The sequence below is a fragment of the Phalacrocorax aristotelis genome, chromosome 13 (assembly GCF_949628215.1).
Source record: "Phalacrocorax aristotelis chromosome 13, bGulAri2.1, whole genome shotgun sequence".
In the NCBI taxonomy this organism is placed as follows: domain Eukaryota; kingdom Metazoa; phylum Chordata; class Aves; order Suliformes; family Phalacrocoracidae; genus Phalacrocorax; species Phalacrocorax aristotelis.
In genome coordinates, this window is record NC_134288.1 from 3,687,096 (window position 1) to 3,701,157 (window position 14,062).

The following is a 14,062-nucleotide window of genomic DNA, read 5'->3' on the forward strand; positions in this document are numbered from 1 at the left end:
CATCTGCTCGAGGTACTGGGGACTCAGCGCCATCAGTATGGCCCCGGCATGCCAGACCAGGGGGAAGCAGCACTCAGCAAAGGCTGCCCGGCACCACGGGCACGGAGGGGCTGGCACCTCTGGAAAGTCATTTGAAACCACTCTCGCTGGCAGGGGGACCATGCTAGGGCCAGCTGCAACCACAGTGGGGCTACCCGTGGCCAAACTAGGGCCACCCCAGTGCCAACTGGGGCAACCAGGGGTACCCTGGGGTCAACAGTGACCACATTGGGACTACCTGTGGCCAAACAGGGACCAACTGGGGCAACCAGGGTTAGTCAAACCACAGCATGACCACCCGAGGCCGTACCGAGACCCCCGTGGGCTGCATTGGAGCCAACTGGGAGCACAGTGGGGTGCACTGGATCCAGCCGGGACCCGCCCGGGCCAGCCCCACAGCAACCAGGCACGGGGAACGAGCGACTACCCCCGCCGCCTTCCCTCCGCCCCGCCGCCTCCCCTCCGCCAACGACAGGCACGGCCCTGGGTGCCAATCACCGGCCGCGGCCAAACGGATGGCTGAGGGGGTGGGCCTTCAGCCCAGGCAAAGTTGCCTGGCGGCTGCGGAGCCGCTCGCGTAAGTCGGTCTCCGCGTCGCGAGCCCTACGGCAGCGTACCGCGGGGCATCGCACCCTACGGTACCGCACCGCGCCCTACGGCGGCGTACCGCGGGGCATCGCACCCTACGGTACCGCACCGCGCCCTACGGCGGCGTACCGCGGGGCATCGCACCCTACGGTACCGCACCGCGCCCTACGGCGGCGTACCGCGGGGCATCGCACCCTACGGTACCGCACCGCGCCCTACGGCGGCGTACCGCGGGGCATCGCACCTTACGGAACCGCACCGAGCCCTGCGGTACCGCTCTCCCCGGCGCGGTACCGCGCTCTCCGGCGCTGCACGGCTCCCTCCGGCACCGCTCCCACCGGCACCGCAGCGCCCGCGCCCGGCGGGGCCATGATGGCGTGCGCCGAGCTGCTGGCCGTGTGCCTGCTGTCAGCCGACCGCGGCCCCGCGCCCCGCCGCCAGCCGCTCCCCATCTTCCACGACGTGAGTACCCGCAGCGAGCACCCGGCCCACCCCCGGGGCCGGCGGGGCCGGGCGGTGGGTGCCCCCTCGTAGGGGGCCGCCGCGGGGCTGCACATGCAGGCGTCGGGGTGAGGCCCTTTCCCGCCAGCCCCGAGTGAGGAACCAAGCCTGAGGGAGAAGCGAGCGGGCGTAGCTGCTGCTCTAGGCCTGAAGCGGTGAATCAAGGTGTGGGTCGTGATGTTTTAAATAATACTCAGTGTTGTGCCCTTTTTCTGAATTATGGGCCTCTGAGTAGCTAGAAATAGCCCACTCCTCATCAGGAGCTGGCTGTCGTGACTGCTGGAGCGGGAGCTGCGTGTGCCTGGCAGGAGAGCTGCAGAAGGTACTGTGTAGCTGTTAAAAGCCGTGGGATCCCACAGGCAGAGCGTGTCTGTTGCAGCCCCTGTCCCTGCCTGCTCCTAACGCACCAGGAGCTGTGGAGGAGGATGCTCTTTGTGCGGGTTGGAGGTCGGCCGGGCGTCCCAGCAGCTGCGGGTGGCTTGGGGGAGTGGAAGATGCAGAGTGGCCGTTTTTATTTTCACAAGACGGGTCCTGGCACAGTGCCTCCCATCACACGGCATCCCCTCAAGCCATATGGTGAGGGTGCTCCTGTGGAGAGGGAGCTGTGTGCCCTGGGGCCAGGGCTCTGGGGTCACAGTGCCTCTCCCCCATGGCACCCGGTGGGGTGTGCAGGTGGCTGCATGCATGGCCGTCTCCCAGGGCAATGGCGCAGCCTGGGTCAGAGCCCACCTCCGCTGCTGGAGCACGTCAGAGGTGATCAACTCCCCTGCTCCTGGCTGTCTTTCGTGAGCTGCAGGGTGCCTGGGTCAGGTGGGCAGGGCCCGAATCTCCCTGGTGGGCCACCAGCCCTTGCATTCCCCTGTGTCCAGCACCACTGGTGTCCAAGTCACCCTGTGGAGCCCAGGAGGTGCTGCCTCTGCCCTGCCGCAGGGACAAAGCAAGCAAGGGTTAGGGGAGAGGGCTGGTGTGGTGCCCCAGCACCTGGACAGTGCCAGCTGCCATCTCTGTCCTGTCCTGGTGCCACCCACCATGTCCCAGTTCATCCTGAAGGAGGGGAGCAGGAGATCTTGGGCAGCACTTTGGGAAGGTGAATGCCATGCCTGGTCTGGTCCTCCATCTAGGAGACCTCCTGGCATCACCAGGGAGCAGCTGGAAAGCACGGTTTCCTCGGCTGTGGTGGTGCTCACAGCTTCCAGTGGAGGGTAAGGGTCTCTCTCCTGCTGTGGGGGGATTGCAGACTGCAGGGTTCTCCAGCCAGCGTCATTAACCACACTAATTACTTGGCTGATGAAAGATGGGCTGGAGGGGGGTTGGTGGTGACAGCTGTGTTCCAGCTCAGCTCCTCCGGGCACTCACTGAGTCCCACATCTATCCCTCAGGGTGTCATTAAGGCAATTAAAATGGGAAGTGTTAACAGCGCTAGCAGCTGCTTTCTGGGTTCTGTCGGCTTCCCTTCCTCTTCCCTGTGGCTCCCTTTGCTCCCGCCTCAGCTCCAGAGCTTGGCACGGTGAGTTTAGTATCTCTGCTTTTGGGTCTGGGCAGTTGGCTGGTCTCCAGCTGCCCCCCCCAGGCTTGTCAGGACAAGCTGCAGTGGTGCGGGATCCCTGCCTGCCCATCGGGCAGTGGGAAGGCAGGGCTGCCCACGACAGATCCCATGTGGCAGCCGATGCTTCCCCTGGGACCGGAGCCATCATCTCCCTGCCCAGACATCGTCTGCATTCAAGAAAGGTGAGGAGGAGGTGGGCTGTGCCTCCAATGCTTCGTTGCAGGTGCGATACAAAGTGCAGTGCTGCCATCGCAGTTGTTTCTCTATGCAGACATCTCAAACCTCTGGCAGATTCATCCCCCAGGCTGGTGTTCTGGGTTTGCTTACTCCTCTCGCTGTATGAGAGGTTCAGAAAAGCCGCTTGGATGGCCCGATGTTTATCACCGGCGCGTGGCCGCAGCCTGCGTTAGCCTGTGGTGGGTTGATGAGCACAGTGTCCCCAGGGCAGCTGTCCCCTCCCCAGCAGCTGTTTTTTCCCTGGCTGCTTCCAGCCCTGCAGGCAGGGAGAAGCTCTATAATGCCCCTCCTTCCCAGGGTGTGTGTGGGGTCAGCCCCAAGTAAATGCCATTTCAGTGCTTCCTCCATCGGTCTCAGCATGACTGCCGCTGCAGGCACTGAGCAAGGCTGTGGTCACTTGGACACAAGCCCAAGAGCCAGGCGCTAAGGGAAATGCCTCTCTCGGGCTTGAGGCAGCGTCCCTGTGTTTTTGCGACTGTCAGCTCCCGCAAGTGCAAGCAAAGGATTGCCCGTAAGGGCCTCTTCAGCAGCCAGAGCAGACCTGATCCCATTCCCAGCCTGGCTTTGCATCACTTTTCCCTGGCTTTGTCCCATGGCTGCTGTCTGCGCCGGGCTCTTGCACTGGGAGCAGCGCTTACCTGCCATTGCTGTGTGCGCGCCTGCACCCTGGGGGGGCGGGGGTTGCCCTGTGGAGTGTGGCTCTCTGCTATTTTTGCTTGGCTGGAGTTGGATCCTGCCCTGTGCACAGGAGCCGTCGGTGCTTTCTGGTGTGTGCAGTGCTCAGCTGGGGTCGGCTGAGGACGGGCTCACTGGAGGCAGCAGGGAGCCCCATCATCCCTGGGGGACGTGGAGCAGACATGGCCTCGCCTCACAGAGCTCTTGCAGCTCTGCTGCTTGCACCACATTTATTTTAAGCGTCAGGCAGCTGTTGTGTGTGCACTGGCAGGGCTTTTCTAACACACCGCTGGAGCAGGGGATTCCATGTGTGAGGGAGAAGTGTCAGCTCTGTTTGCTGAGGTTTATGCTGAATCCAGAATGGGCTCACCCCAGTTTAGAGACCTTCTCAGCCTCATGGGATCCCCCTTGCAAATTGTGCTCGCCTTCTTAGCCTGCAGACAGACCCTGCTGAGCAAGACCAGCCTGGGAGTGGGAAATGTTTGACCTCACTTGAATCTGTATTTCTTAAGTGCCTGGGTGACACTTGACTGCCTTTGGGATGGGCTCGCTGGCCTCAGTGACATTTGGGGTCACAGAGATGTTGTTGCATGAGCCACATTCCCCTCTGATGACAGAGCTCTGCAGGATTAAGCTTTTGCCTTGATGGAAAGTGGCATGCCCAAAGCAGGGAGGTGGCAGGGAGGCACCGGCATGTGGGACCCGCTGGTGCTGCCCTTGCCTGCAGGCAGAGCTGCCCCTGCAGCCGGGGAGCCCTGGCATGGGTAACCCTGCAGCCGTGAGACCCAGATGTGCAAGTGAGCCATTTAGCCTGGAGAAAGTTTTGCTTTAAAACCTGGAGAAATCCCCAGTGTGTGGGAGCTGTGGGTTCCTGTCTCAGCCGGTAGCGGTAAAGCTCCAAAGCTCATCCAGTGAGTCCTTTGGGGTGTTCAGAGAGTGCCTGCCCCGCTTTCCTGGAAGGGAAGCAGCCTGGCCGGCTGGAAGCCCATGTCCCAGAGGGACAGTTGCCTACTTCTGGTTGGCTCAGGGTTGACCCTGTTCTCTGCAGCGGCTTGGGTCCGGAGGAGCTTGCCTTGCTCGGAAGAGCTTCCTCTGAGGAGGTGTCCCTGCTCCTGGTTTTGGTCGCGGGGAAGGATCAGGGAGGTCCCCGCTGGGACCAGCATCAGAAAAGCTTCTGTCCAGTTGCAAGCCAGTGAGCAGCTGAGGTTTCTCTGGGCAGCTGTTTTTTTACTTCTAAGTTATTTTTCAGGGACGTTTCAGTGGCTAGATATGGACTTGTGCCCTCAAATCACGCAGCAAAGCTGTTAGTGAGCAGTGCAGAAGGGAGCTGGGGGCGGAGGGGGCAGCTGGCAGCGACACATCTTCCTGCGGCAGGGAGCAGAGCTGGTCCGGGGGTGGTTTTATCAGCAGTCTCTGCTTTGCAGGTGTGTGGAAAAGAATATAACAAAGTCTGCTTTCCCCTTTTCCTGCCCTTTTTTTATTCCTCATCTTTCTTCAGACCTTGAGATTTCTTCATCATCCAGGATGGTTAAAAAGGATGATTAAAAAGAAGAAAGTTGCCACACCCACAACTTTCTGTTGTAGGCTCTGTTAGGATGTGCTGGTCAAAACCTTGTACTGTTTGGTCTGGCGAGATGATCCCAGGCTTCAGAAATGGTGCTTTTCCTCACTGGAGTCAGCCCCAGACCTTCTGATAATTATTGGTGAAAGAGGAGCCAGGCAGGGATAAGAAGCCCCAGCTTTCTCCTGGGCTGCAGGCAGAAGCCTCGTAGTTGGGAACCTGGGTTGAAACCCTGAATTGGAGCAGCTCCCCATCTGTGCTCTGTGGCAGAATTAGTTAAAGATTAATTAATTCATTAATTATTAATTACAGTGTGTGTGTGCACGTCGAGGTGTTGCAGGAAGGATTGTTGTGAAGGGTGATTACAAAGTGCAGAACAAGAGCTGCTCCTCGGTGCAGATGGTGGAAGTGTCAGTGGTGATGCACAAAGTGCTCCCATTACGGTGTGGTTTTGTGCTTAATGTTCTTTTGTTTAAAGGGTCTGAAAAATTAAACACCTTCCATCACAAGGGTGGGTAGCAAAGCCCTTTCTACTTCATCTCCCTCTGCGTTCTTTAAAAGATGCTCAGTGTGAGTGCTGGGGTTGCTCAGGCAGCAGCGGCTGTGCTGAGAGCTTTGCACATTGGAGGTGAGAAATGGTTTTTATCGTTTGCAAAGGGGAATTTCCCCAGAGGAGCCTGTGCAGCACTGGCCTGTGCAACCCAGGCAGCGGGGGCTTCTCCATGGCTCCCTGGGCTCTGGGATGTGGTTCTCCCAAGGTGGCAGTGCCGGGTGCTTCCCGGCTCACTGTTCAGCCACGCTGCTCTCCCTGCTGCCTCACTAAACCCTGTTGTATTTTCTTTTGCAGATTTTCCGGCGAGCCGACAAGAACGGTGAGTGCTTTGCTCCTGCTGCTGCCTCCCGGTCCCTCTGAGGGTCTGAGCGAAGCAGCGCAGCCTGTCCCTGCTGGAAGGTTTGACTGAAAGAGTGAAGGAGGATTAGGGCAAGCAGCTCTCTGGCTGCAAGAAAAAGGCTTTTCTGCTACCTCTGGAGGAAAAGGCTCTGGGGCCAAAGGCCTGGCCAGGGGGGCTGGGGAAGTGGGCTCCCCCAATTCACTGTCCACGCACCATGCAGGACAGGGACCCTTCCAAGCCCTTCTCCTGCCTACATGCACACGATCTCTCCTCTGTGCTGCTAGCAGTGAGAAGGGACGGCAAACCAAGCTGTGCAGCAGGTAGCCCAGGGGCCATCAGGCTTCTGCTCTGTCCTTTGCAGGAATGATTCAGTCTCTGTGCTCAGTCCAGGGTTTTACGGGTGCCCCCTGTTGGGTGGCCCTGTTCCTGGATGCCCACTGGAGCCCCTGGCATTTGAGAGTTAGGCTCTGCTACCCAGTGTTTAATCTGGCACCCATAAACCAAGAAATCCAAAATCACAAGTTGTTTTTCTGGGCCTTCCCACCCTCTCTTGGGCTCGTCTCCTTCATGGTAGCTTGCAGGCTCCAGGAGCCACTTTTGTTGCAGATCAAAATGCAGCCCAGGAGCTGAAGTCCTCCACAGAGAGGAAGGAAAAAGCTCTTGAGTCAATGGAGAGATTTTATTTCCATAAAAACCTGATGCTCTCCTTGCTATGCTGTTTGTGATGGACTCTGCTTGGACAGTTGTCTAAGTACAGTGTCTGCCTGTGTTTCTGAAAATGTTGCAGTGGGGTCTTTTGGAAGGGGCTGAAATTCCCACCTGGGAACCTGCTGCTGGAAAGCAGCAGGGGCCCTACTTGCCAGCACTCCTGGGTTTTTGACACGGTGGGACACGCTTTCAATGAGATATCTGCTCTAATTATTATGCACAACACGCCCAATCATCCCACGCTCCCAGTAGAGAGGCTGCTGGGAGGATCGCTGGGGCCTGTGTGCTTCTTTCTGCAGATATATAATTACTCTTCCCTTTTATTTAAATGCAGATGATGGGAAGCTGTCATTTGAGGAGTTCAAGAACTATTTCGCTGATGGGATCCTGAGCTCGGAGGAGCTGTGGGAGTTATTCAGTAGCATTGACAGGTGTCATTCAGAGTAAGTACTGTGGTGGAAGAGAGGAGAGGAGATGAAGGAGAATATAAAACTGCTTGACTGTAGATGGAGGACATTTGGAGGCGGGTGCGATAAATAGTCAGGGCGAGATAAACCTACCTCTTGAAACACGCAGATGTTAAAACCCATTGAACACCAGCTATGAGCGTTGGTGATAAGAGAAGCCAGATATTTTGAGAACAGTCATTATCAGATTTACTGTAGTTCCGTAAAAGCAAGCATCCATTTAAAGTTATATTACGTTAATTTGAAAAATGTATTCCAGAAATATACAGCTCTATAGAGCAGGTTGCGTGTCTGCAGGAGGAGCATGTGTGGACGATGATCCCTGCTCGCACAGGGATCATCACTTTTCACTTATGTAAGAGCTGCTTTCCACCAGAAGTGGGCCTTATGAGTGTAACTGAATTTAGGCCAGCTACTTTTAAAAAAAGAAACCCCCAAGATCAGGAGAAGTAATTGCACTTAGCCCTGGTCTCCTCTTGAATGGTGCTATCTAGAGGAGCCTGTTGGGCTCATCAGGGTTTCTCATCCCAGTCTTTCAGATATCAGTGTGCCCTTGCTGGGGTCCCTGTGCCCTGCCAGCTGCTATGAACGTGTGTGTGTTGGCACTGGGAGAAAGTGGCCGTTGATAAATTGCATGTCTGGGGGTGCCTGTTCAAATGGAGGATGCTGCTTGGGGGGAAGGTTGGCTGCAGCTTCCTCCTGGTCTTGGGCGGGAGACTTGGCTCGGCTCTGGCTCGTGCTGCACCCCAGGAAGCATCTCCTGCACCTCTGTGACACCCTTGGCCAGGCCAGTGTCTGAGCAGGTCCCCACCAGGGAGAGGTAACTCGGAGCAGCCTTAGCTGCGCGCACTGGTCCCAGGGCTCCGCAGGGAGCTGGGGCAGTGGCACAGAGTGCCTATGCCAGGCGTATGCCACGCCGAGATGCCACCAGCCACCGAATGCCACCAAGCCACTGACAGTGAATACCCAGTGGTCCCTAGCTGCAAGTCCCCACATCATACACCCAGGACTGGGGGAGTGGGGTTGATTGACTCCTGCTGAGTGTCGGGTGGTGGGTTTAGCTGATGCTCCCAGTTTAGTGATGGGGCAGAGAAGTGGGCTGGTGTGCGCAGCCCCTTGGTGCCTCTTTCTTTTAAGCCTGCCTGCCCATTGCTGCCTGTCCTGCCAATTGGGCTTGTTGGATGTGGGCAGCAGGAGGCGTCTCCTGAAAATAACTCTGTGTCTTTGGGCTGTGATCCCAGGGAGTGGAGACAGCAGTGAGCCATTCCCTTTCCTCTGCAAATGCTCCTTTCCTCTCGCTCCATTTTGGGGTGACCTTGGAGTCACCTCCCCATACAATACTGCTGGAAAATGGCTTGTGGCAAAGCAGAGAGTTTTAACTGTGCCCTTAACTGAATGGTGAAGGTATCCTGGTTTACCATCACTTCCCGACTGAGCATCTTCCATCTGCCCAGAGCAGATAAAGAGAACTGACCGAAGGGCCCCGTGCGAGCAGGCTGTGTCTGGGAGCCATGCATGGCCTCAGCTGCAGCAGTGCCCTCTATAACTCATTACCCATAATGATGGTGTGGTAGCTATGACAACGTGGCAGTTGCGGCATTGAGCTGGTGACATCTATTAGCAGGGCATGGCCATTGGATCTTTGATCTCTTTCTGCCATGAAGAGCAGAAGGGACCCTCTGGACAGAGTTGGTTTCCAAATTCCTGCGTTCAGTGACTTCAAGCAAATGTGGGAGAAGCCGCCCCTCCAGCCCTGCGAGGATGCCCTTGTTTCTGCAACAGCAGGAGGGAAAGCCCAGCCCTGAGTCCATTGCAGGTGTAGTTCTTGTTTCTGTCCCTGGCTGGGACATGGTCCATGGGCACATGTGCAGGATCAGTGCATGGGACAGCTTCAGTGTCAGCAAGCAGGAGTGGGACAGGACATGGGAGGTGGCAGCAGGGAACTGTACCTGATTTCTTCAGCTTCATCCCCAGCCTGTGGAGGAGGAGGTGGGACCTCCACGAGGGAGCCTGGTGCTCAGCTTATTGTCTGATAAGAGGAATCCTGCCCCCCGCAAACAAAGTGGGACAGTGCTGGGTCTGCCTGAGTGCTCTGACCCAGAGCTGCGCACTTGCTGGGACGAGGGACTGGGAGAGAGAGGCCTCTTCCCAGGGAGGCATGACCCTGCCTGTCCCCAGGGGCTGGCCAGGGACTGCTTGCCCACTGCACAGTGGCAGGTAATGGATATCAAGCAGTGTTCAGCACGCTGGGCCTCGTAGAGGTCTCTGTGGCTCTGTGTATAGAGCTGGACTTTCTGGCATTTGTTTTTGGGGTGTGCAGGGGGACTTGCTCCCTTGTACAACCTCTGGTGTCCTGTAAGGGCTGTGCTGGTGCCCTGCTGTCCCCTCAACATGGGGGCTGGACAGCCCCTGTGCCCCGGGCTGCCTGCTTGCCTTGGACTTGCAGGAACTTAGTATTCTTGAGGAGCTGGCTGAGATTTGCTGCCAAATTCAATAGTTATTACCTGAGGTAATACTTAAAGTATTACAAAGCTGGAAAGCAACTACAGGCTCTACACACGTCTGGCGTGCTTCTTTCATGTCCCATAGCTTTTCTGATGATGGGAAAGTTTCACCCTTAATCCAGTGGGTGGATTTGGCCACAGGGATGCTGTGTTCCTCAGGTGTAGGCTGAAACTTGTGTTTCTTTATCAGTGCCAGCCTGACCCAAGGAGAGACAGTAACAGAGACCTTTATACCCAGGTGCTCTCCGTGTCTGGGTAACAGAGCACTGCCCAGACACGTCCTGACCCTCACCCATCACTGCAAACCTGCAGCTGCCCCCCTGGGTCCCAGAGCTGACATTTGGGAAGATGAATATTTCAGAGGTCTCATGCGTTACTTGTTCTCCTTCCAGAGACCCCACGGCACCACACTCCCCTTTTGTCTGTGTCCTTCCCATCCGATCTTCACCTTCCATCCACCCGGTGCTCAGGTGGGATGCTGTGGCCTCAGGCACCTCTGTTGGGTTCAGGTCAGATTTTATGTTTTCCCATGAGGCTTTTCTGGTTCTGCATTTCTGAAAATTGTTCTATTTTGCTTTTAAAATATCTCCTTGCTCTGATTCTTTGACATTTAGAAAATTATGTTGAAACTGAATTCAACTCTTTATTGCAATTTGGTACAACAGCTAGGTGCGCCATTTCATTTAGCTTGTCAGAAGGCTCCATGGCACTGGTGCAGAACAGAAAGATTCGTCTTCCTGGAAAAGTGTATTTTCATCCACTGAAACGTCTGGGTGAGAAGAGACAAGTGTTTTTGAAGGGATGAAAAAGCTCCACTGCTGCAAAAGCATCTTGGGAGACGCACAGAGTGGTTTGCTCTCCGAGCAGCCCTGTGTCCATCTGCAGCCCAGCCAGGTGGGATGGCAGCGGGTCCCAGGGTCTCACAGGGGCAACTTACTGGAGAGTTGGTTACAGAGGGCTTTGGTCCGAACATTGTAGTGTTGCATAGGTTGCATTACTACTGCTCTTCGCAGGGGACTATGAAACCTGCCAGGAAGTGTGACATGGACCTCACGTGTCTTTCTGTCCTGCATCTGTTTTAGAAGAATAAGGTTTAGAAGATTTAGAAAAACAAGGTCTGATAAATCCTCCTTTGCGTGAGAGTGGTCAGATGGTGGTGGCAGGAATTGGGTACAGACTGCCCAGAGCCTGTGTCTCTGACCTTGAGCCACAAGTGAAAGAGGTGGGAGTGCTGACCTGGTGGTTTTTAAAAGCTCTCAGTGGAAATAAACTCAAGCCTCTGGTTCCGTGGAAGAAGGGATTTGTGTGAACCTCCCCCTTCCCTCTTTAGTCAGAGACTCAGAGCTGCAGTGTGTGCCAGTCTTTGAATGAAGGAGAGTGACTGAAACACCCTGGGTCACACTGGGAAGGTTTGGAAACCAAATCTGTGGTGGCAGCAGAGGTTCGCAACATGATAAATGATAAAAATAAAAAAAATCCCATCTGCTTTGCTGAAGCTGATTGCTGTTTTCTTGCATAAATTCCAGGCACATTCTGACAAAATCCCGACAGCATAATGATGGCAAGATCCTTCATCATCAGTTCAGGCTTAATTACAGTTAATCAGTGGTTTGAGCACAGTCAAAATACAGCTATTTGGAAATGTGGAGAGTCTCAGGATGAGTGCTTTGGAGGCAGAGGATGGCTCTTATCTTGGAGCGGGAGAGGGGATGGCAGAGACAGGAGCGGAGCAAAGCCTGCTGCCTCTTTGCAGCCCTGCGAAATGGGTCGGGATTTGACATGCAGATTCCTTACATGAGCTCCTCGTGGTTTCTGGTATGAAGTAGCTTCTGGTAGCCTGAAAATGGCAGCATTGGCCCTGCTATTTGCTTGCTGCGGTCTGTCCTGCCCCTAGCTGTGCCCTGGGGGCTGCTGCAGGATGTGGAACATGGGGAGAGGTGGCCCGGCAGTGTTGCTGACGGACCAGGCTGCATTGGGAAGGGAGCAGATCTTCCACCGGACAACTCCCAGAGGGCTGATTTTTGCCACAGGATCTTGGTGGTTAGTTCAGTGTTTAACTGTTCAGTGTTTCAGTGATTGATTAGTTAACATTTATTTTTAAGCAGCAAACAGACAAAATAGAAAGAGTTATTAATAATCTCTGGCCTCTCCTTAGAATCCAGAGGGTTGGTGTTGGTAGTAACTCTTTGTCACACAGACGTCTGCTCACGAGAGCTGAGGTGGGGAACTGGGCAGTGGGTTGAGCTGGTGGCCCCTTCTTCTCCCTGGTGAGACCAGTCTCAGCCCCAGGTTCTCACTGGGGACAGTTGCAAACGCCTGGATAACGGATGCATTAGGTGTTTTGTTATCTCCTGTCCCTATCCCCTCTTTTGTGAATTTTACCCATCTCTTGGATGGGAACCAGTGCCTGCAGTTACTGCTCTGAGGCATGGGTCTAACAAGCAATGCTGCGGATGCTGTGGTGCCAAGTCTTTAGTGGCAGTGCAGCAGCAGCAGCGGCTCTGCAGGCTCCAGGCAGCTTTCAGAAATATGTGGAAAAATTAACAAGGAGGAAGATATTTTTCCAATTTAAATTTGTGTTTCAAACCCTGGTCATTCTGTCTAGCAGAGCTGTGGTTGGGTTCATGGAGCTCCTCAGAGATGGGATCAGCAAAGTTTGATGGAGTGGAGCTGACAGAAGAAGGGGCTGTGGTTTCGCTGATTATCTGTATTGAGTCTCAAGGGAAACACTTTTTATCCACTTTAAAAACTGGCTGCAGTGCCAGAACAGTGCGCCAGAGCCCTGCCTTAATCAGCTCCTGCGGTAGGTGTTTAAAATAGATGAGCCAAATCACATCATAAAACTGCCCATCTCCATTGCCTAAGAAGGCGCCTGACACAATTAGCTAAACAGAGGGGTCTGCAGTCCCACTGCTGCGGGTCTGCAATGACATCCACACCAAAATATTTTGATGATTGAAGCACCGCCTATTATTAAAGTACACTAAATGGAAGCCCAGCACAGAGAGAGATGCGGAAACCAGCCTTTAATGTTTGGGGAAAAAGCTGTAGGAAGATTTTGCTTAAATTATTACACCTGTACTTGGCATGGCATTTTGGACACTCCCCACACTCTCCTCTAATCCTACCTCTGTTCATTTTTGCCCCTTTGCCTTGTGAGCAGCGTCAGCGGGGGGACAGGGTGATGTGGCCGTGGTTTGACTTCCCTTGGGCAGCAGCACTGCAACTGTCCTGGTGCTTGGAGCCCTGCAAACTCCAGGTATCACTGGCTCCTCCACATGTGACAGCACTTAAACAGTTAAAAAACTCTCCTTCATGCTCTCTTCCGCTTTCCCAATCAGGATTAAAAATGGTTGTAACCATTTAGGGGACTTTGAGACAGCAGAATTTCTTGAGTGGAGGCTGATTTGAATAAACATTATCCTGGGGCATTTCCCTGGGGCTCTGCAGGTGATGCTGGGCATCAAAAGCAGCTCTGCCTCCATGACTTTGGCCGTCTGAACAGATCTGACAGCTTCATGTGAACCCACAGGTCTGCTTGACATCCCGTCCCAAAAACAGGTGGCTGTTTCTGGACCTTTTCTCCACCCCAGCAGGGCCTTTATTAGCAACAGGAGGGACCTGTCCAAGCCCTGCAGGGATGCCAGCATTGATTCTCCAATGCAGTGCTCTCTGGTATCAAAAAGGGGTGGGGGACTGGTCCCTGCTTCCAGGTTTTTGGACCCAGATCACTGCTTTAATGGCCTTCATGGCAGGGTCAACCCCTCTCATGGGCTGTGAAGCCATCCAGCCCTCTGCCCTAGGAGCCTGAAGGCAGCCCCATGTCTCCTGGGCTCTGAAGACGGGGAAGAGGAGGAGCAGGTGGGGGCACTTGTGGGCAAATGGGAAAGGAGGGTGCCTGGTGCCATGGGGCAGCCGTGAGGGAGGACCTGGGCTGAGGTCAAGGGAGACAGGAGGAAGGAGCCCTGAGTAAATGCTTTGTACCTTTGAGGGGAGAGGATGGGTTGAAGAAGCAGCTTCTGGGGCTCATCAGCTCCAGGGCTCAGAAATGGGGCTGCCAGCCCAGCTGGCTAGCCCAGTGTCGTGGGGCACTGCCTGCCTTCCCTGACCTCACTCCCAGCCCCATCCTGCTCTCACAGATGCTTTCCCAGCACACTCCAGCTCCAGGAGATGTTGGTGGAGCAGCTTTGCTTTCTCCGTCAGCCCCTGAATCAGAGGTGATGCTCTGCAGCCCTGCCTGGGCGCTGCAGGTGCTGGGCATGGCTTCTGAGCTGCTGGCTCTAAACTTGTGCAGCTTTTTATTTTTCTGATACAGCTTTTGAAAATTCATGGGAGGAGCAGTA

At 55.1% G+C, this 14,062-nt stretch overlaps 1 protein-coding gene across 1 annotated transcript in view; it reads left to right on the top strand.

Annotated features, from left to right (window-relative positions):
• Positions 1-565: 565 nt before the first annotated feature.
• NECAB3 (N-terminal EF-hand calcium binding protein 3) overlaps positions 566-14,062 on the top strand; it is a 29,541-nt gene continuing 16,044 nt past the window's right edge. Inside the window, exons 1-3 of the mRNA XM_075109185.1 lie at positions 566-1,089; positions 5,995-6,019; positions 7,083-7,191. Of these exons, the coding sequence (XP_074965286.1) occupies positions 997-1,089; positions 5,995-6,019; positions 7,083-7,191 (227 nt within the window). The 5' untranslated portion in view covers positions 566-996. The remainder of the gene's footprint in view (positions 1,090-5,994; positions 6,020-7,082; positions 7,192-14,062) is intronic.